This window comes from Alnus glutinosa, chromosome 7 (genome assembly GCF_958979055.1).
Source record: "Alnus glutinosa chromosome 7, dhAlnGlut1.1, whole genome shotgun sequence".
Lineage (NCBI taxonomy): Eukaryota > Viridiplantae > Streptophyta > Magnoliopsida > Fagales > Betulaceae > Alnus > Alnus glutinosa.
In genome coordinates, this window is record NC_084892.1 from 5,373,677 (window position 1) to 5,397,621 (window position 23,945).

At 33.0% G+C, this 23,945-nt stretch overlaps 2 protein-coding genes and 1 long non-coding RNA gene across 3 annotated transcripts; all 3 read left to right on the forward strand.

The window, feature by feature from the left end:
• Positions 1-1,698: 1,698 nt before the first annotated feature.
• LOC133872172 (putative disease resistance protein RGA3) lies at positions 1,699-4,102 on the forward strand. Its single transcript, XM_062309611.1, has 2 exons — positions 1,699-3,830; positions 4,039-4,102. The coding sequence occupies exon 1, from the start codon at positions 1,699-1,701 to the stop codon at positions 3,793-3,795; it is 2,097 nt and encodes a 698-aa protein (XP_062165595.1). The 3' UTR covers positions 3,796-3,830; positions 4,039-4,102.
• Positions 4,103-12,392: 8,290 nt separating this feature from the next.
• On the forward strand, positions 12,393-14,279 carry LOC133872695 (putative disease resistance protein RGA1; the record flags this gene model as incomplete). The annotated part of the gene is made up of 1 exon (XM_062310266.1): positions 12,393-14,279. A coding segment is annotated over exon 1 (1,887 nt), but the record flags the coding sequence as incomplete, so codon positions are not given.
• A 2-nt stretch (positions 14,280-14,281) lies between these two features.
• Positions 14,282-16,252, forward strand: LOC133874293 (uncharacterized). Its single transcript, XR_009901234.1, has 3 exons — positions 14,282-14,966; positions 15,217-15,280; positions 16,015-16,252. It is a non-coding gene; the product is annotated as an uncharacterized LOC133874293 (long non-coding RNA).
• Positions 16,253-23,945: the final 7,693 nt, after the last annotated feature.

The window sequence follows — 23,945 nt, forward strand, 5'->3', positions numbered from 1 at the left end:
TCAACTCGCGATTTTACTAAACACTTAACTATGTTTTTAAAATTCAAATTTTCAAATCACACGTTTTGAAACCTCTATTTTTTAAATTGTATGTTTTGAAACCGCAAATACCATATGCCACATGCACTTATAATTATTGCTTGTTGGCATGGAAATATGAGGAATTGAATATATTCAAGGAAAATCTATTAATTAGATGGGAAAATCTTGTACAAATTTGGTGGGAGGGATGTAAATTGTTGTCATCTAATCTGTTTCTTGGCATGACCCATTTAGAGATGGATGAGAAAGCGCAAAGAATAGGTTTTAGCTTCTGTTATACTAGTATTTGAAGCTGTGAAGTCATAATGGCTAGCAAATCTTTCTTTTGATATTTCTAGTCAACAGAAAAGTAAGCATCAAAGATATCCTCCGCTTGTGCACCTGGCAAGCCTTCGTGCTAATATATATCTACTCTCGGCTTGGGCCCGGCCGTTTGATTTATCACATCATCACCAACAATGAATGATTTTGAGTCTAAAAAGCTTGCCTTTTCAATTTTATGGAAATGTGTTGGGGGAAAATTATCACTTCATTTCATCCAAATTGAATGTTTGGCATAATTTTTCTTAGCCGCCGCTAATCGTACTATCCTGGTTCAAAGAGAGAGGACAGAAAATTCATTGAAGCAAACAAATGAGAGACTTTTTTGGGTGATGCTCTCATTTTGAAACCCTATTTTGTTCTTCCAAACAGTTTAGTTGGATAATGCCTTCAATTTTTGCAGTGATATCACATATTGATCATCAACTACAGTAATTTTACATTAATATATATACTTCTTTGACAAAAGAGTAAGTGAGACAATTGGAGAATAAATAATAGCATTACGTACACTTGACTCTCAAGCCTTTTCAGAATATATTCTTGAAGTAACTAAGCTGCATACTTCTTGAAAACAATTGGAACCAAGTTTCTATACAATGCTATATATATATATAGGTATTCGATTGGTTCACCATCTTCAAAGGCAGAATACACACTTTTTTGATGAAAGGAGTGGGACAATAGGAGAATAAAGAATAACAATGCACCCGCTTACACTCCTAGCCTTATATACTTGAATTAAGTCAGTTGATTACTTATTGAAAACACTTGGAACCAACAAAGTGAGTTCCTATATAAAGGTATGCAGACATGTTCTTGAATTAAATCACTTGTCTAAAGTTTAGCAAATAAACAACTACTTCCTCTTCACCACCTCAAAAACATGGCTGAAATTGCCTATGGCATCATAGGAAAGGTCATAGAGAAGCTAGGGTCCGTTGCTTACCAAGAGTTCGGCTTGGTATGGGGAATCAAAAGCGATCTGGGAAAGCTTAAGGGCACCATGTTAATCATTAAAGAGGTGCTCCTGGATGCCGAAAAGAAGCAAGCAAGTGACCCCCGGCTGAGGCTCTGGCTAGGGCAGCTCAATGATGTCCTTCACGATGCCGAGGATGTGTTTGATGAAATTGAGTACCAAGCTTTAAGGAAGCAGGTGGTTGCAACATATGGGAGCACTTCTACAAAGGTACGCCATTTCTTTTCATCCTCTATGGCCCATGCATTCCCTTTCAAACTGGCTCATAAAATCAAGGGCATTAGAGAGATGTAAATGCGATCGCAACTGAAAAGAATCAATTTAATCTCACCAAAATACGTGAAGATGCACATATAATGCGTTGGTCTAGGGAAATGGATTTAATCTCATTTGTTCATCCATCGTCTGTTATTGGTAGAGATAGGGACAAAGAAAATATCATAAATTTTTTGATGCATCCAGATGCTAGCAAAACAATCCATGTAATTTCCATAGTTGGATTAGGAGGTTTAGGGAAGACCACACTTGCCAAGTGGGTGTACAACGATGAAAGTGTAGTCCAGACTTTTCAATTGAGAATGTGGGTTTGTGTGTCTGAAGATTTTAGTGTTATAAGATTAATAAAAGAAATCCTTAAATCTGCATGCGGTACAATTGATGAAAATTGGAATGCGGATATATCGCAAACTAGATTGAGAGAACTTTTAAAGGATAAGAAATTTCTGCTTGTCTTGGATGATGTTTGGAATGAAGATCATAATAAATGGATTGAATTGAGAGGTTTGTTAATTGATGGTTTCAAAGGAAGTAAAATTATAGTGACAACACGTAGTAACTTGGTTGCCTCTATTATGAGCTCTAATTCCACATACAACTTAGAAGGTCTATCCCAAGATGATTGTTTGTCTTTGTTTTTGAAATGTGCATTTGAGGAAGGAGAAGACAAACAACGTCCAAACCTCTTAAATATTGGAAAAGAAATTGTGAAAAAATGCAAAGGGGTTCCATTGGCAGTGAAGACTTTAGGTAGGTTGCTTTATTCAAAAGTTGATGAACGCGAGTGGGAAAAGGTGAGAGATAGCGAGATATGGAAATTAGGACAAAAGGAGAGTGATATCTTACCCTCGTTGCGATTGAGTTACGATCAAATGCCAAATGACTTGAAGCAATGCTTTGCCTTTTGTTCTCTTTTCCCAAAAGACCACAAATACAGATCGTGGTATTTGGTTCAATTATGGATGGCACATGGACTAATCCGTGAAACGTCTATTGATAAAAAACAAGAGTTGGAAGATGTAGGGGAGATGTATATAAATGAGTTGGTGTCGAGATCTTTCTTCCAAGACGTTGAGAAAGAGACTCTTTCCGGTCCCTTCTATACCTTTAAAATGCATGATTTGATCCATGATCTTGCAATCTCAGTTGCACAAGGAGAGTGTTCAAAGGTAGACTTGGGCAACGAAGACATTGTTGAAACAGTTCGTCATTTGTCATTTTCAGCAAACGACTTGGGTCAAGAAGTTCCAAAATGCTTGGACAAGTTAACGAAGGTGCGCACTGCAATATTGTTCGAAACCCACCACCCACCACTGTCCTTAATTGAAGCATGCATCTTGAGATTCAAGTCCCTACGGTTGCTTGATTTAAATGATTCATCTTTTGAGGTGTTGCCGAATTCTATTGGTACTTTGAAGCATTTGAGATACATCAACCTATCGGGTAATAAAAGAATCAAGGAACTTCCTAATTCCATCTGCAAGCTGCACAAGTTGCAAACATTACTGCTTCTTGGATGTAGGAAACTTGAACGGTTGCCCAAAGATATGAGGAACATGATCAGCCTTAGGTGTTTGTTTGTAACAACAATGTATACGTGCCTGTTAGAGAATGGATCCTTGAATTCACTTCGGATTTTGATTGTATTTTCTTGTCCAAGACTAGAAGTTTTGTTTCAAGGAATGGACGGGTACGGCCTCACCAACCTTCGGACACTGTCGATATACTATTGTCCAGGTTTGACCTCTTTGTCACTCAATATCAAGCACCTAACTGCCTTAGAGACCCTGAAAATTGCTCGTTGTCCAAAGCTTAATGGGATTCTAGGAGAAGACAATCAGGATATCAAGCTGAGCCTCCGAAATTTGAGGATTTGTAATTTATCAAAGTTGAAGGTTTTGCCTCAATGGCTCCAAGGATCTGCTAATACTCTAAAGTTCCTAGAAATTAGAGATTGTGAGCAGTTCAGTGCCCTGCCTGAGTGGTTGCCAACTTTCAAATCACTTCAAACACTCGTGATTATCAAGTGCCCCAAGATGTCATCTGTTCCGGAAGGGACACATTGTCTCACTGCGTTAAGAAAATTGACGATCACAGGTTGTCCTGAATTGATTCGGAAATGCCAATGTGAAGATCAGCACAAGATCGCACATGTACCAAAAGTTCGACTTTATTAGTAACAGGGAGTCATTCAACAGAAGAAGATGTTGAGGTAAGGGCACTTCTTTCTTCATCTTTTGTCTTAAACTCTTTTAGCTCTATTCATTCAAACCCCCAATATTTGTCATGTGAAATATATATATATATATATATATATATATATATATATATATATATATATATATAGCTAGGAATTATTCATCCGCTAATTGTATTCGTCAACTAACATTATATTTTGCATACATGATTTTGAGTTACAGGCAAACAACACTGGTGAAAATATATGAGACAAGCCAGATTTCTACCAACTTGAAGTAGCAGCTGGTAAGATTGAGTTGTTATTAACTTTTCTTTTGTAATCACATATTTTCTTTGTTTTATTCGAATAATTAAGCATTTCTTATAATTTCTTTAAAATTGTAGATTCTCAAATTATATGAATTCAGGCCGTTCCTTGTATTGAACAGCTTAAAAAATGCTACTTATTAAAAATGTGGAATGTTATCGAGACAAAAAAAGAAAATAAAAATATTCCAAAATGTTTTTTTTTTCTTTTTCTTTTTCTTTTTGAAGACAAGTTTCTTCTTCAGTATAATGTAAATTAAAAGATAATTTTTTGCTCAAAGATTTTCTAAAACATAAAGCGCAAGAACCTAATGAAAATATACTTTTATTGGTAAAATGTGACATTTTGAATAGGTACCATTTTTTTACATTTTGGAATAAGTGGTTTATATCTTCTCAAGAGAGTAATACTAAAATACCAGTATAGTAGCCAGTTAAGGAGCGACGTGATGCTAACTGGCCCAAATAGGTTGTGAGGGTGCCGTTGCCCCCCACTGTACGGTATATGATATTTTTGGATTTTCTAAAATACGTCAGTACAATTAAGATTTTCTTATAAGTATGTTATGATGTAACCTTAAATTATATACTAAAATATAGTCACACTCATGTGGAAGTAGGCACATTGTCGAGCCACGTAAAATATTGTGCACGGTAACAACATTACACTGTTTGATGCAAAAAAAAAAAAAAAAGAAAAAAAAAAAAAAGAAAAAAAAAAAGAGAGTCTAAATTTACATAATTTGACAATCTATAACTTCAAAAAAATTATTGAAAATCCTTATCCGTTTTGTCCTCCGATCCTCTTTGATTTATATGCATATGTACATTTTGCAGTTTCCATGCCACGAGTTCCGCATAAGATGCAGTCAGTGCAAGCTTGAATGCAAACTCAATACAAAGTAATTAATATGGTCCTTCATTAAATTGTAAATATTTCTATTATTGTAATTTGGATTAAGAGATGTAAATAAACAATCATTTCTATCATTGTAATCCTAATTAAGATCATGGAAATAAATATGCATTTTTCATTGTACTTTTCACTAATAATTAATGTAAATAAATAAATGGGATGACTTGTTTACTTTTGAGACAACCTTGTTGTATTATTTTATTCAATTTTTGGTTATAACGTTTTGATGTATGCTTCTGTACAGAAGCACCTTAGTTTCATCTTTGTATAGAAAAAAATAAATAAAAGAAAAGAAAAAAAGATGTTCTTCATTTTAAGTGAAATGGAGCATAATTGACAGTTGAGATATCATTATTTCCTTTTTTACTTCAAAAAATTTGATTAATTTCCATAAAAAGCCATATTGTTTATCCCATTCAGGAGGGACCCAATTCTTACTAAGGTAGTACCTCTTAACATTTTTCTTGGGCTATATACTTTCTAATTGAGTAAGATTTGGGTTCCTACCGAATTGAGAGAATCATATTCCTTAAAATCAAAGTATGAGAAGAAAATGAAAGATTCTATTAGTGTTCACTTGATTATAATTATTACATTTAAGCAATACTTTGGTGCATATAGGTTACCATATGAATAGCCTATATGCATGATTTTCTGCCATAGGATATTTTAATGGTGTCGAAAAAAAAAATTGTGTAGATAATAGTGCACTTAATTGTTAGCATGAAACATTGAGCAAGGAGCGATTAAATTATAGCCATTAATTTTTGGACTGAGATTAACCAACGGATGGAATTGAATTAGATATCAATTAGTGATATATGTCATAAGATTAAATAAGTGAAATCTAACGGTCATAATTAAATAACTATTAATAACAAATATGATCATTAGTGATAATACAATAACAATTAAATGATCATTAATAATAATTAACATTGATTAATTTTAAAATTAAATGTCTTTAATGGACAAATATAAAGCTGTTTCGACACTCACCGACAGATCTTAATATATCCTCTTTATTTGCAAAATAAAAAAAATTAAAAAATCTGCAACTAACCAATATAATAATAATAATAATAATAATAATAATAAAAAAATCGTCAACTACAATCTCTCTCTGTCTTTGAAAGACTTTCAAACTTTTGTCTTATATAATACTTTTCGTTAATTATCATTGGAAAAACAAAACTCTAATACCCTCGTATTGATTTATTATATAAATCATATATATATAATAAATCAATACGAGGGTATTCTAATTGAGTAGTGATATATTGTCCGGATTAAAATCTCTTCAAATTCTTTATCTGAATTTGAGAGAATTCAGACAAGTAATTGTGAGAGAGCATTTATGGGTCTAATCTGACCAAATAAAAATTAGGCTGTCCAACTATTTGTCAGGTTAGGTTTGTCTCATAAGTGATCTCTCACAATTACTTGTCCGAATTCTCTCAAATTTGAACAGAAAATTTGAGGGGATCTTGATCTTCCAAGACAACTCTTGACCACCTTCGCCTATGTGACAACTTTTACTTTCTTTTATTTATTTATTTTTATTTTTATTATAGAAAAAAAAAAAATTATAGCTAGCGAAGGCAAGGCGGTCAAAAATTGTGTATGGCAAGGCGATCAAAAATTGTGTCTTAAAGTGGCAAAACATCGTATCTCAATCTAATTTGTCCTTATTTGCACAATAATACAGATAAAATGATAAATGTCATTAAAGGGGGACCAAACAATACATGAAAATCAAGACCGTACTCTCTAGGTTGGGCCGGTTTTGCTTGGGCTAGTACCAAAACCAAAACCCAAATTTCTATTTGAACCGATCGATCTAGTCCACATTCTTTAACTGTGTGATTTCTGTTTTTAACCAAGAAAAAGTCTATTTAACATACTGGTACAATTTATATATGATTAAAATGATGTAACAGTAAAAATTAATTATTAATTTTTTTTTTAATTTTTTTCTTACGTAAACTCTTGTCGATCTAAAAGTTGATTTTTAATGTCACGTCATTCTAATTATATGACAGTCGTATAATAGTCTATTAAATATTATTGCTCATTAGTGAAACCATGACACTGGCCTCAACAATCGGAAAAACATTCTATATTTTATTAAATTTTGTCTTATTGCATTTAGTGGAGTAAATGATATCACGTTATTTAAAAAAAAAATGACACAATAAATATTCACTATATAACAACGTATATAACATTAACCGTAAGAAAATAAAATTTGAACCACAAAACAACCGCCGCCCCTCTTAAGTCATTTCCTTTCCATCACATTCCCAAAAAAAAAAAAAAAAAAAGGAAGGGTCATTCACTTTCCATGGTCTGGTGTGGCACAAGTAATGTTGGCCTGTTTGGTAAAGAGTTTTGTTGTAAATTTTTTGTTTGAATAATAATAAGAAGCGATTTATGTGATATAAATGTAAAAAAATATACTTTAATTTTTTGTGAGAAAAGTGAAGAAAGTTATTTAGCAATAAGAGAGAAAAAAAGAAGAAGATTTTTCGAAGAAATAAAAAAATATTATAAAATAGTGGGGGCTGGGGGGTGGGGAGGAGTGTGTTGCCAAACACACACCAATAGCCATCTTAGAGTCTTCACTGTTGTTCTATTGAAGTTATGATTGCATAGCTTCTACGTGACACATATATGATCGGTCATTGTAAATTGCTTAATTATTTTGAATATCTTATTCAAGTTTTTTTAATTATTCTATTCAATCTTAATCTTTATATATAGATAGAGTTTAGTGAAACTTGTCATTATTTCAAAGACATTTCCTGGATCATGAAATTTCATGTTTTAGGATGGATAGTACCACATTTTCAATTATGCTATTCCATTCATGAAATTGTGTATTTAAAGAAATTATGGTTTGTTGAGCCCTTTCCCAGATCTAGATAATTAATTATAAGCTCAAACTATATAGAAGTCTGTTTAACCTGTGATTTCGTAAGCTAAATGTGTGGCTGGTTTTAGACAACTTTAAAAAAATTATAGTTTAAAAACATAAAAAAAAAAAAAAGAAAAAAAAAAAAGCATTTTCAAATCAAAACTAAATGCATCACACAAACACAAATTGCTATCTACTTCCATTTTGTTGTTGATGTTTAGGCACGTGGGGACGCAACCACTTGGGTGAGCAGGTGAAGCATGACTTTGTTGTGGGAGTATTGAGAATGAGACCGATGGGGAATGCTTTTGGCTTGGTGGTGTCATGTGATAACCAATTCTTGGGCCAATCATGACGAGTTGAGGGTGGAACATGATGGTTGCATTTCATTGGTGCATTTTATTTATGGTTTTCAATAGAAAATTATTTTTTATGAAGAATAAATTATTAATGTTAATAGAAAATATTTTCAATAAGAACATTTTATTATATGTTGGTCAATTAAAACATAAAAGTAATTGGTTGCACTAAAATATTTATATTAAAATCTACAAAATAGAAAATCCTACAGCTTATTAAATTATGTGTGTATAAGAGATGGTTGTCCGAAATAGTTGCATCTGCTTGTTAATTTTTTTTTTGTTTTATATTTTTAAAATAAAACTATTTACAAATAATTAAAAATGTAAAACACTCAATATTGTTTTCGATGAGACCACATAGAATTCGTGCCCATTATATTTATTGTGGAATGAATATTTATACCTTAAAATTAGGACAATGATCTATTTTATTGTCAAAACTTAATGTTATTGTATTTAACGATATAAATGATGCTATCATTTAAATTTTTTAATGACGAGCTAATATTTTTATCACATGATATCATCTATACCGTTAAATACAACAACATTTAATCATAACTATTAAAGTAAAATTGTGAGAATCATATTGCTTAAAATCAAAGTATGAGAAAAAAATGAAAGGTTTTATTAGTGTTCACTTGATTATAATTATTATATTTAAGTAATACTTATGCTCCGTTTGTTTCGACGTAAAATAGTTTCCGTCGTAAAATATTTTCGACGAAATCAATTTCAAAAGAAATTATTTTCTCGAAAATATTTTTCGGCGTTTGGTTCGCACGAAAAAATTACGAAAAGTGAAAATACAACTGTCGCCCGAATCCGGCGATGACCGGTCGCCGTCGCCGGAATCCGGCGAACATGTTTGGCCGGATCCAGCCAAAATTGCCGGATTCCGGCAGGTCACCTCCTGGCCCGGTCAGATCCGGCCTGATCCGGTCATTTTGGCTGGATCTCGGCAGGATCAGTGGCCGGATTCCGGCCATTTGGGCCAGATCCGGCCGGATCAGTAGTCGGATCCGGCGGGGTCAGTGGCCGGATCTGGTCAGATCCGGCAGGTTTCTGTCCATGGCCGGATTCCGGCGGCCGGCGGTGTTCCGGCAACCGGATTCTGGCGGCTGGCGGTATTCCAGCGGCCGGATTCCGGTGGTCGGATTCCGACGCCGGCATTATTCCAGTGACTTGATGATGCCGGATTCCGGTGCTGCCTATTTTCGAACGACCGACTATTGTAGGATTTGGACAGTCAGATATCAAACGTGCGTGTAAGGACGAAGAATATAATTTTGGAAAACGATTTACGGTTTTAAAAACCGTAAATCGTTTTCCAAAAATTAAAGAAGGTTTTACGGTCAAACCGAAAATGATTTTCGTTGACCATTATTTTCGCCCCTACCAAACACCGTAAAATACCGAAATCATTTTCCGGAAATCATTTTACGCCGAAACAAACGGAGCATTAGGTGCATATAGTATTACCATATGAATAGCCTATATGCTTGATTGTGTGCTACATGATATTTTAATGGTGCACCTTTTTTTTTTTTTTTTTTGTGTGTAGATAATGGTGCACTTAATTGTTAGCATGAAACATTGAGCAAGGAGCGATTAAATTATAGCCACTGATTTTTGGACTGTGAGTAACCAACGGATGGAATTAGATATCAATTAGTGATATATGTCATAAGATTAAATAAGTGAAATCTAACGGTCATAATTAAATAACTATTAATAACAAAAATGATCATTAGTGATAATACAATAACAATTAAATGATCATTAATAATAATTAACATTGATTAATTTTAAAATTAAATATATGTTAATGGACAAATATAAAGCTGTTTTTCGACACTCACCAATATATCTTAATATATCCCCTTTATTTGCAAGAAAAAAAATAAAAAATCTGCAACTAACCAATATAAAAGATAAAAAATAAATAAAAAATCGCAACTACAATCTCTCTCTTTCTTTGAAAGACTTTCAAATTTTTGCCTTATATAATACTTTTCGTTAATTATCATTGGAAAAACAAAACTCTAATATACATATATATTGGGATAATAAATCAATATGAGGGTATTCTGATTGTGTAGTAATACATTGTCACCCCAAAGATGCATTAGAATTTCTTCAAATTTTTTTTTATCCAAATTTAAGAGAATTTGTATAAGTGATTATGAGAGAGTATTTATGGGACTCACTTGATCAAATAAAAATTAGGCTGCTCAACTATTTGTTTTTTGTAACGATCATAAAATTAAGGATTTAGTCATATTAGTATGTACTATGTAGCCATCTTAGAGTCTTCAATTAATGTTGTTCTTTTGAAGTTATGATTGCATAGCTTCTACATAACACATATATGATCAGTCATTGTAAATTGCTTAATTATTTGAAGATCTTATTCAAGTTTTTTTAATTGTTCTACTCAATCTTTATAGAGTTTAGTGAAACTTGTCATTATTTCAAAGACATTTCCTGGATCATGAAATTTCATGTTTTAGGATGGAGAGTACCACATTTTCAATTATGCTACTCGATTCATGAATATGTGTTTAAGGAAATTGTGGTTTGTTGAGCCCTTGCCCCGATCTAGATAACTAAGTATAAGTTCGAACTGTATAGAAGTTTTCTTGGTATATGATTTCGCAAGCTAAATGTGTGGTTTTAGACAAAATTCACATAAAAACGCATAATTTTTGAGATTTTGTCATTTAAATTTGTGGTTTTAAAAACGCATAATTTTAAAAGTTAAACGACAATTTTAAAGGTCAAATCGTGATTTTACAAAATACTTATGACTTACCTGCATTTTTAAAATTCACATTTTCAAATCACACGTTTTGAATTCTCTATTTTTTAAATCGCACGTTTTGAAACCGCAAATACAAAAGGCCACCATGCACTTACAATTCTTGCTTGTTGGAAATATGAGGAATTGGATATATATTCAAGGAAAATCTGTTAATTAGTCGGGAAAATTCTTGTACAAATTTGGTGGAAGGGACGTTAATTGTTGTCATCTAATCTGTTCATTTAGAGATGGATGAGAGGGCGCAAATAATAGGTTTTAGCTTCTGTTCTATTTGTATTTGAAGCTGTGAAGTCATAATGGCTAGTAAATCTTTCTTTTGATGTTTCTTAACAACAGAAAGGTAAGCATCAAAGATATCCCCCGCTCGTGCACCCGGCAAGTCTTCATGCTAATATCTACTCTTGACTTGGGCCCGGCCGTGTGATTTACCATATCATCACCAATAATGAATGATTTCGGCTCTAAAAAGCTTGCCTTTTCAATTTTATGGAAAGGTGTTGGGGAAAATTAGCATTTCATTTCATCCAAATTGAATGTTGGCATAATTTTTAGCTCTTACTGACATGTACATGTTTACTAGTTCTTAGCCGCCACTAATCGTTCTGTCCTGGTTCAAAGAGAGAGGACAGAAAATTCATTGAAGTAAACAAATGAGAGACTTTTTTGGGTGATGCCCTCATTTTGTAATCCAATTTTGTTTTTCCAAACAGTTTAGTTGGATAATGCCTTCAATTTTTGCAATGATATTGCATATTGATCATCAACTACAGTAATTGTGCATTATATATACTTCTTTGACAAAAGAATAAGTGAGACAACAGGAGAATAAAGAATAGCATTACACTCAACTCCAAGCCTTTTCAGGATATATTCTTGAAGTAACTAAGCTGCATACTTCTTGAAAACAATTGGAACCAAGTTTCTATACAATGCCATATATATAGGTATTCGATTGGTTCACCATCTTCAAAGGCAGAATGTACACTTTTTTGATGAAAGAATGAGTGCGACAATAGGAGAATAAAGAATAACAATGCACCCGCTTACACTCCAGCCTTTTGTTTACATTTTCACGAAATAGAAAAAGAATATATACTTGAATTAAGTCAGTTGATTACTTATTGAAAACACTTGGAACCAACAAAGTGAGTTTCTATATAAAGGTATGCAGACATGTTCTTGAATTAAATCACTTGCCTAAAGTTTAGCAAATAAACAACTACTTCCTCGATCTTCACCACCTCAAAAACATGGCTGAAATTGCCTATGGCATCATAGGAAAGGTAGTAGAGAAGCTAGGATCCATTGCTTACCAAGAGTTCGGCTTGGTATGTGGTGTCAAAAGCGATCTGAAAAGGCTTGAGCTCACCATGTCAATCATTAGAGAGGTGCTCCTAGATGCCGAAAAGAAGCAAGCAAGTGACCGTCTACTGAGGCTCTGGCTAGGGCAGCTCAATGATGTCCTTCACGATGCCGAGGATGTGTTTGATGAAATTGAGTACCAAGCTATAAGGAAGCAGGTGGTTGCCACATATGGGAGCACTTCTACAAAGGTATGTCATTTCTTTTCATCCTCTATGACGCTTGCATTCCCTTTCAAATTGGCTCATAAAATCAAGCGCATTAGAGAGAGATTAAATGCAATCGCAGCTCAAAAGGATCAATTTAATCTCACCAAAAAAAGTGAAGATGCACATATCATGCACCGGCCGAGGGAAAAAGATTTAATCTCATTTGTTCGTCCATCAACTGTAATTGGTAGGGATAAGGACAAAGAAAATATCATAAATCTTTTGATGCACCCAGATGGTAGCAAAAATGTCAATGTAATTTCCATAGTCGGATTAGGAGGTATGGGGAAGACCACACTTGCCAAGTGGGTGTACAATGATGAACGTGTAGTCCAGACTTTTCAATTGAGAATGTGGGTTTGTGTGTCTAAAGATTTTAGTGTTACAAGATTGATAAAAGAAATCCTTAAATCTGCACACCGTACAATTGATGAAAATTGGAGTGAGGATAACATGCAAACTACATTGAGAAAACATTTAAGGAATAAGAAATTTCTACTTGTCTTAGATGATGTTTGGAATGAAGATCGTAATAAATGGATTGAATTGAGAGATTTGTTAGCTGATGGTCCCGAAAGAAGTAAAATTGTAGTGACAACACGTAGTGACTTGGTTGCCTCCGTTATGAGCACTGATTCTACATACAATTTAGAAGGTCTATCCCAAGATGATTGTTTGTCTTTGTTTGTGAAATATGCATTTAAGGAAGGAGAAGAGAAACAACATGCAAGCCTCTTAAAAATTGGAAAAGAAATTGTGGGAAAATGTAAAGGGGTCCCATTGGCAGTGAGGACTTTAGGCAGCATGCTTTATTCAGAAGTTGATGAACGGGAGTGGGAATTTGTGAGAGATAACGAGATATGGAAATTAGAACAAAAGGAGAGTGATATCTTACCCACATTGCGATTGAGTTACGATCAACTACCAATTTACTTGAAGCGATGCTTTGCCTTTTGTTCTCTTTTCCCAAAAGACCACAACTTCATATCGTGGGATTTGATTCAATTTTGGATGGCACATGGACTAATTCGTAAAACGTCTATTAATAAAAAACAAGAGTTGGAAGATGTTGCGGAGTTGTATATAAATGAATTGGTGTCGAGATCTTTCTTCCAAGACGTTGAGAAACCGAGTCCTTCCTTTCCCTTTTATACCTTTAAAATGCATGATCTGATCCATGATCTTGCAATCTCAGTTGCACAAGGAGAGTGTTCAGTAGTAGACTTGGGCAACGAAGGCATTGCTGAAACAGTTCGTCATTTGTCATTTTCAGCAGAAGACTTGGGTCAAGAAGTTCCAAAATGCTTAGACAATTTAACAAAGGTGCGCACTGTAATGTTCACAACCAAACCACCACTGTCCTTTGTTGAAGCATGCATCTCGAGATTCAAGTCCCTGCGGTTGCTTGATTTAAATTATTCATCTTTTAAGGTGTTGCCAAGTTCTATTGGTACTCTGAAGCATTTGAGATTTCTCAATCTAAGTGATAATATAATAATCAAGGAACTTCCTAATTCCATCTGTAAGCTGCACAAGTTGCAAACATTAATCCTTGGTGGATGTGACCAACTTGAACGGTTGCCCAAAGATATGAGAAGCATGATCAGCCTTAGGTTTTTGGCTGTAACAACAAAGTATACGTGCTTGTTGGAGAAAGGTTCCTTGAATTCTCTTCGGATTTTTGTTGTGCATGATTGTCCAAGACTAGAAGTTTTGTTTCAAGGAATGGACGGGTGCCTCCCCAACCTTCGGACACTGATGATATGGGGGTGTCCAAGTTTGACCTCTTTGTCACTCAATATCAAGCACCTAACTGCCTTAGAGAACCTGGTAATTGTTGATTGTCCAAAGCTTAATTGGATTCTAGGAGAAGACAATCAGGATCTCAAGCTGAGCCTTCGAAATTTGACGATTGGTAATTTATCAAAGCTGAAGGTTTTGCCTCAATGGCTCCAAGGATCTACTAATACTTTACAAATCCTAGAAATTGGAAATTGTGAACAGTTCACGGCCTTGCCTGAGTGGTTGCCAACTTTCGAATCACTTCACACACTTGTGATTTTCAATTGCCCCGAGATGTCATCTCTGCCGAAAGGGACACATCGTCTCACTGCGCTAAGAAAATTGGAGATTAGAGACTGTCCTGAATTGATTAGGAAATGCCAAGGGGAAGATCAGCACAAGATCGCTCATGTACCAGAGGTTCTACTTTTATGAGTAACAGGGAGTCATTCAACGGAAGAAGATATTGAGGTAAGGGCACTTCTTTCTTCTTTTGTCTTAAACTATTTTAGCTCTCTTCATTCAAACCCCAATATTTGTCATGTGAAAAAAAAATGAATTTAATGTAAATAAAAAAAGCTACAAAATTAAATAAAGTAACCAAAATGAGAAGAAAGAGTCATTGTGTGATCCCAGACCCGATATAAAAGCTAGGAAATTCATCCACTAATTGTATTCGTTAACTAACATTATATTTTGAATACATGATTTTGAGTTACAGGCAAACAACACTGGTGAAAATATATGAGACAAGCCAGATTTCTACCAACTTGAAGTAGCAGCTGGTAAGATTGAGTTGTTATTAACTTTTCTTTTGTAATCACATATTTTCTTTGTTTTATTCAGGTAAGCATTTTTTATAATTTTTTTAAAATTGTAGATTATCAAATTATATGAATACAGGTCGTTCCTTGCATCGGATGGCTTGATAAATGCTACCTATTAAAAATATAGCATGTTATCAAGATTGCCAAGATTTTTTTTTTCCTTTCAAGCCATTTTTTTTTTCTTTCCCTACTTTTGAAGAGACGCTTATTCTTTAGTAAATCAAAAGAAAATTTTTTGCTCAAAACTTTTTTACGATAAAAAAGCGCAAAAACATAATAAAAAAAACTTAATTCTCATCGGTAACACGTCACATGTTTAACGGATTAGGATCATCTCAAATTATTTGTCCGAATTTGAGTTAATTCAAGCATGTGATTGTGAAAGACCACTTATGGGACTCACCTGACTAAATAAAAGTTGTGCTGCCGAACCACTTATTCGGTCAGGTGGGTCCCAAAAGCTAGTGATCTCTCACAATCACTTGCCTGAATTCCCTCAAATTCAGGAAGATAATTTAAGAGGATCATTATCCCTTTTTAATAGGTATCATTTTACATGTTGTTCGATGTAAGAGATAACTTGAATTCACATAATTTGAGAATCTATCATTCCATAAAAATGGTAAAAAAATTCATAACGGTTATATTCTCCTTTTTATTCATTTATTTATATGTATATGTACATATTGCAGCTTCCATGCCACGAGTTTTGCACAAGATGCAGTCAGTGCAAGCGCTTGCAAGTAAATATGTCCCTATTCATTAAATCGAGAATATTTCTATTAGTATAATTTGGATTAAGAGATGTAAATAAATAAGCATTTCTATCTATCATTGTAATTCTGATTAAGATCATGCAAACAAATATGCATTTTTCATTGTAATTTCCACTGAGAATGTAAATAAATTAATGGGATGACTTGTATACTTTTGAGACAACCTTGTTGGTTATAAAGTTTTAATGTATGCTTATGTACAGATGTATCTTAGAGTGCGCTTAATTGGGATTGCGATTTCATAAATAAAAAGTTACGATTTTAAATAAAATTACAGAAAATGAATCGTTTGGGAATTGCGTTTTTAAAAAATTCTAATTTGAAAATGCAGAAAACTGTTTTTTCAAATCGCAAGCAATTTGGTGTTTTTTGAGAATGCAAAATTTTAAAGGCTAATATGCAATTTAAAGGCCAAACTGCAATTTTACCAAACACTTAACTGTGTTTTTAAGTGAAATGGAGCATAATTGACAGTGCAAAGATCATTACTTCGTCTTTTACTTCAAAAAAAATCGATTTCCATGAAAAGTGATCATTGTTCTCATGTTCACCGTGATTGAAGTCTACAATAAGAGAGAAGAACAAAAATATAATCCAACTTGGAAAAACATTGCAAACAAGTTTGTTGGAAATAATCCAACTTAGACTGATCCATTCAAAAAGGCCGGTTATGGGTCTTCAGGCCAACATCGACCCATAGGTAGAACCCTAATTAAATATTATGTCAAACCAGGGACGGAGCCAGAAGTTTTTATGGGCAGGGGCCGATGGCAAAAAAAAATTTTGGTAGGGGCCAAATAAGCTAAATTTTGATTTTTACCTTATATTTTTTTAATTTTTTAGAGTGTTTTTTTTTTCTATCTAAAAAAATTTTTTTTTTTTAAGGAAATTGTGGGGAGGGGGGGCTGGCAGGGGCCAGCCCCCCCCTCCCTCCGTCCCTGTGTCAAACCGTCAAGTGGGAGACAAAATTCTAATAAAAGTTTGCCTTCACTTCTGAGCCTATAAATAGACACTTAGACCATATATATTAAGGAAAATGTTAAATTTACAACACTAAACAACAACCACACAACAACTCCTCACATGAGGGTGGACCCCACACACTGGAGCCCACCCTCATGTGAGGGGTTGTTGTGTGGTTGTTGTAATGGTGTTGTGTATGAATCAAATCCCATATATTAAAGAGACAGAATTATTGTGCTAGAGGATACTTTACACTAAAATACAGGCTTAAAGGGCGGATACGCAGATGTACAGTTACAGATTTAGGAGTTGAGACACTTATCATTTTCAAGCTAATATTAGGTATGAAGTGTGTGTGTGTATAGGAGTTGAGACACTATCATTACCGGCCGTCAGCATCAGGTGCATCACCTCATCCCTACTATTTGAAACCATAGTTGACAAGCATGTATAAAATGAATTTGGATCAAATTGAGAGGATCCTATTCCGTATAAAATGAGGTATAAACCAAGAATATAAAACCAAAAAAAATATGATAAATTTAATTATCACGCCTCAAATAAACGCCAAGCCGCATGCATTGTCTACGTTTGGGGCTATATATCCATAAGATTGTCTTGTCCCTTATTGTCATGGGCGGAATCAAGATTTTTCATTTGAAATAATTAAAGTATGAATAAAGACTCAAATTTATTTTTAATATGAGCTAAACTTGGTTTTTAAACAAACAAAAAAAAAATACGTATGTATATATTTAACTAAATAAAAAAAATTAAAAGAAAATTTTAAAATCAAGTGGGTCATGGCCTCCCTTGGTCTATATATATATACATGGATCCATCCCTCTTTCCAGCATTTACAATAGTTTATATATTTTGAATCTATTTTTAAAATTAGTAATCAAATATTTAAAATATATGTTCTTCCTATTCTCTAAACTAAATGCATTTCATCTGTGGAGGAGAAGCTCCAACTTGACAACAATTCCGGTACATGTCGTTTTCGTGAACAAAGAATCAAGCTTTTCGTCCTTTTGCAATATTGGATTTATTGGTTTTGCATTGTATTTTTATGGAATCTCTGTTGCGTTGTATATATATAATACATAGAAATAATAAATAATTAGATTTAGATAACAATGGCCTCCTTAGTCCCTTATGACCTTATTGGTCGAGTAGTCTTGTAAGACACACTTTCATTATATTATTGATAGACTTTTATGCTTATGTGGCACACGCAAGGACAAAAAGGTCAATAATCTATTTTTGTCTTATATAATACTATTAGTTAATTATCATTGAAAAAACAAAACTCTAATATATATATATATATAGGGATAATAAATCAATAGGGATAATAAATCAATATGAGGGCATTCTGATTTGTCCTTATTTGCACAATAATACAGATAAAATGATAAATGTCATTAAAGTGGGACCAAACATTACATGAAAATTAAAACCCAAATTTCTATTTGAACCGATCGATCAAGTCCACATTCTTTAACTGTGTGATTTCTGTTTTTAGCGAAGGAAAAGTTTATTTAATAGACTGTTATACAATTTATATATAATTGAAATGATGTGGCAATAAAAATTAATTATTGAATCATTTTTTATGTAAGCTCTTGTCGATCCAAAAGTTGATTTCTAACGCCACGTTGTTCTAATTGTATGGCAGTCATATAACAATCTATTAAATATTATTGTTGTTTAGTGAAACCATGACACTGGCCTCAACAATCGGAATAACATTATCTATTTTATTAAATTTTGTTTTATTGCATTTAATGGTGTAGATGATATCACATTATTTAATTAAAAAAAAATTATATATTCACTATATAACAATGTATATAACGTTAACTGTAATAAAATAAAATTTGAATCATAAAACAATCGCCACCCCTCTTAAGTCATTTCCTTTCCGTCACATACAAATAAAAAAATTAAAAAAAAAAGTTGTCACTCCCTTTCCATAGTCGGTGTGGCACAAGTAATATGAGCCGTTTGGTAAAGAGTTTTGTTGTAAGTTTTTTATTTGAATAATAGTAAAAAGTGATTTATGTGATATAAAGGTAAAAGAATGTTTACATTTTTTGTGAGAAAAAAATGAAGAAAATTTTTTAGTACCAAGGAAAAAAAAAAGGTTAATTTTTTTTTAGGAGAAATAAAGAAAATGGGAGGAGTGTGTTGCCAAATACACACCAATAACTTATTTCCAATATAATAATAATAATTGATGAATTAAATTGTTATGGTAATATACGTTTGTTTTTCTAACGATCATAAAATTAACGATTTAATCATATTAGCATGTACTATGTAGCCATCTTAGAGTCTTCAATTAATGTTGTTCTTTTGAAGTTATGATTGCATAGCTTCTACGTTAACACATGTATGATCGGTCATTGTAAATTGCTGATTTTGAAGATCTTATTCAAGTTTTTTAATTGTTCTACTCAATCTTTATAGAGTTTAGAGAAACTTGTCATTATTTCAAAGACATTTCCTGGATCATGAAATTTCATGTTTTAGGATGGAGAGTACCACATTTTCAATTGTGCTACTCGATTCATGAATATGTGTATTTAAGGAAATTGTGGTTTGTTGAGCCCTTGCCCCTCTAAATAACTAATTATAAGCTTGAACTGTATAGAAGTCTGTTTGACCTATGATTTCACAAGCTAAATGTGTGGTTTTAAAAAATCTCGAAAATTGTATAGTTTGAGTGTGCGTTTTTAAAAAATTGTGGTTTCAAAACATAAAAAAAAAATGCACACGTTTTGAAATCTCTATTTTTTAAATCGCACGTTTTGAAATCGTAAATACCACATGCCACCATGCACTTATTGTAATATCCCAGATTTTTTTTTTATTAGAAATAATAATAGTAATAACTTATTTAAAAAGTTGTAGAAAAGAAAAAAAAAAAAAGAAGAAGCAACTTGCACGGCAAGTTGGTTTCTTCTTTATAATTTTCTTCTTCTCTTCTTTTTTTTTTTTTCTTCATTTTCTTCCTTCTTCGTTTCTTCTCCCTGTTCTTCTTTTCTCGCCCGAATACACAGAAACAGAGAGAGTCAGAGAGATAGAGGGAGTGAGAGCCAGAGATTGAGGGAGAGATTTGAGGAATAGAGAGAGAGATGTCGAGAGAGAGAGACTCGGGAGATAGAGGGAGAGATCGTAGAGAGAGCAGAGAGACCGAGAGATCGGGTGAGAGGGAGCCGAACCCAGGAGCTCGGACCGGTGGACCCGCGAACCCAGGGAGCTTCGATCCTCCATGATCGGCGGCGCGGCTGGGACTGAAATCCGGCGATGGAGGAGCTCCGATCGTGAAGCAGTGATGTCCGTGCGACCCGGGAGTGCAACCCGCAACCCGATCCTTCGGTGGTGGACTCTCGGCGAGCCAGAAGCCGATTTCCGGCTGGTCAAGGTGTTTTCCAGCCTAACCCCGAAGACCCGAAGCCCAGTGACCCAGAACCCGACCCCGTGACCCGAAGACCCGAGAGGAAGACCCGGTTCTTCCTGTGCGTTTTTCGGCGACTTTTCTGGCGGAATCAATGGCGTTTTCCGGTGGATTTGCTATGAAAATCTTTGGGGTAAATTCCTACAAACCTATGATGGTTTATTTTGTGGATTGATTGGATTATTGTGAAATTAGGATTTTATGATTTTGGGGGTTCTCTACTGTTAGCTGATTGAGTGTATATTTATGGATATTGTGCTATTTGAGTGGAGTATGTTTTAGGTATTTTGAATTCTTGAATAGTTGTGTTGGATTAGATGCTTGCTTCTGACTTGGTTGGATGTCCGATTACTGGACTATAGAAATTTATAAAACGATTGTAGAAGGTTGTGGCTTTTAATGTAAAAAGCATATTGAAAATGGTTAAAGTGTTAATTAGAGGAGTTTTATGAGTTCGGGTTAATATTGGGTGGCTTGGGTTATGGAGTTTTGAACTACGGATTTGATGATTTAAGAAAGTTCATTTTTGGGGATTTCTGTGAATAGGCCAAATGATTTCTTGCTTCTTTTATGTTGGAATTACTAACTATTGAGGATTTAGTTCACTAAGGTAGTGATGTTAGTTAGATTACTCTGATTTTCAAGAAAAGTCATAAATTATGATTTTAGATATCTGTGGTGAATTTGGGTAGATATTTTGTATAAATAGAAAATATCCGAATGATTATGATTACACATTACGTAGGATGTTATATAGGATGTTTCGAATTTTAGAATATTCTTCTAAGCTTCTTCTTTCAATTTATTAGGAAAAAGCTCGATCCCGATGCTAATGGATAATCCAGGTAAGGGGATACAACACCGAAAAACCCGCAACAAGATTTTATTATAAATCTTTTGAAAAAGTGTTGGGGAATTTACAAAGCATTTACTTATGTGATTTTTAATGCCAAGCTTTTATTAATCATATGCCAAACTGCAATTTTATCAAACACTTAACTGTGTTTTTAAGTGAAATGGAGCATAATTGACAGTGCAAAGATCATTACTTCGTCTTTTACTTTAAAAAAATTCGATTTCCATGAAAAGTGATCATTGTTCTCATGTTCACCGTGATTTAAGTCTACAATAAGAGAGAAGAACAAAAATATAATCCAACTTGGAAAAACATTGCAAACAAGTTTGTTGGAAATAATCCAACTTAGACTGATCCATTCAAAAAGGCCGGTTATGGGTCTTCAGGCCAAATACACACCAATAGCCATCTTAGAGTCTTCACTGTTGTTCTTTTGAAGTTATGATTGCATAGCTTCTACGTGACACATATATGATCGGTCATTGTAAATTGCTTAATTATTTTGAATATTTTATTCAAGTTTTTTTAATTGTTCTATTCAATCTTAATCTTTATATATAGATAGAGTTTAGTGAAACTTGTCATTATTTCAAAGACTTTTCCTGGATCATGAAATTTCATGTTTAGGATGGAGAGTACCACATTTTCAATTATGCTACTCCATTCATGAAATTGTGTATTTAAGGAAATTATGGTTTGTTGAGCCCTTGCCCCGATCTAGATAATTAATTATAAAGCTCAAACTATATAGAAGTCTGTTTAACCTGTGATTTTGTAAGCTAAATGTGTGGCTGGTTTTAGACAATTTTAAAAATTGTATCATTTTTGTGTGCGTTTTAAAAAAAATTATAGTTTAAAAACATAAAAAAAAAAAAAGCATTTTCAAATCAAAACTAAATGCATCACACAAACACAAATTGCTATTCTACTTCCATTTTGTTGTTGATGTTTAGGCACGTGGGGACGCAACCACTTGGGTGAGCAGGTGAAGCATGACTTTGTTGTGGGAGTATTGAGAATGAGACCGATGGGGAATGCTTTTGGCTTGGTGGTGTCATGTGATAACCAATTCTTGGGCCAATCATGACGAGTTGAGGGTGGAACATGATGGTTGCATTTCATTGGTGCATTCTTGTTGCATTTTATTTATGGTTTTCAATAGAAAATTATTTTTTATGAAGAATAAATTATTAATGTTAATAGAAAATATTTTCAATAAGAACATTTTATTATATGTTGGTCAATTAAAACATAAAAGTAATTGGTTGCACTAAAATATTTATATTAAAATCTACAAAATAGAAAATCCTACAGCTTATTAAATTATGTGTGTATAAGAGATGGTTGTCCGAAATAGTTGCATCTGCTTGTTAATTTTTTTTTTGTTTTATATTTTTAAAATAAAAATATTTACAAATAATTAAAAATATAAAACACTCAACATTGGTTTCGATGAGACCACATAGAATTCGTGCCCATTATATTTATTGTGGAATGAATATTTATACCTTAAAATTAGGACAATGATCTATTTTATTGTCAAAACTTAATGTTATTGTATTTAACGATATAAATTATGTTATCATTTAAATTTTTTAATGACGTGCTAATATTTTTATCACTTGATATCATTTATACCGTTAGATACAACAACATTTAATCATAACTATTAAAGTAAAATTGTGAGAATCATATTGCTTAAAATCAAAGTATGAGAAAAAAATGAAAGGTTTTATTAGTGTTCACTTGATTATAATTATTATATTTAAGCAATACTTAGGTGCATATAGTATTACCATATGAATAGCCTATATGCTTGATTGTGTGCTGTAGGATATTTTAATGGTGCACCTTTTTTTTTTTTTTTTTTTTTTTGGTGTGTAGATAATGGTGCACTTAATTGTTAGCATGAAACATTGAGCAAGGAGCGATTAAATTATAGCCATTAATTTTTGGACTGTGAGTAACCAACGGATGGAATTAGATATCAATTAGTGATATATGTCATAAGATTAATTAAGTGAAATCTAACTGTCAAAATTAAATAACTGTTAATAACAAATATGATCATTAGTGATAATACAATAACAATTAAATGATCATTAATAATAATTAACATTGATTAATTTTAAAATTAAATATCTGTTAATGGACAAATATAAAGCTGTTTTTCGACACTCACCGACAGATCTAAATATATCCCCTTTATTTGCAAGAAAAAAAATAAAAAATCTGCAACTAACCAATATAAAAGATAAAAAATAAAAAATCGCAACTACAATCTCTCTCTTTCTTTGAAAGACTTTCAAATTTTTGTCTTGTATAATACTTTTCGTTAATTATCATTGGAAAAACAAAACTCTAATATATATATATATATATATATATATATATATATATATTGGGATAATAAATCAATATGAGGGTATTCTGATTGAGTAGTAATACATTGTTACCCCAATATGGATTAGAATCTCCTCAAATTTTTTATCCAAATTTAAGAGAATTTGGATAAGTGATTATGAGAGAGTATTTATGGGACTCACCTGATCAAATAAAAAT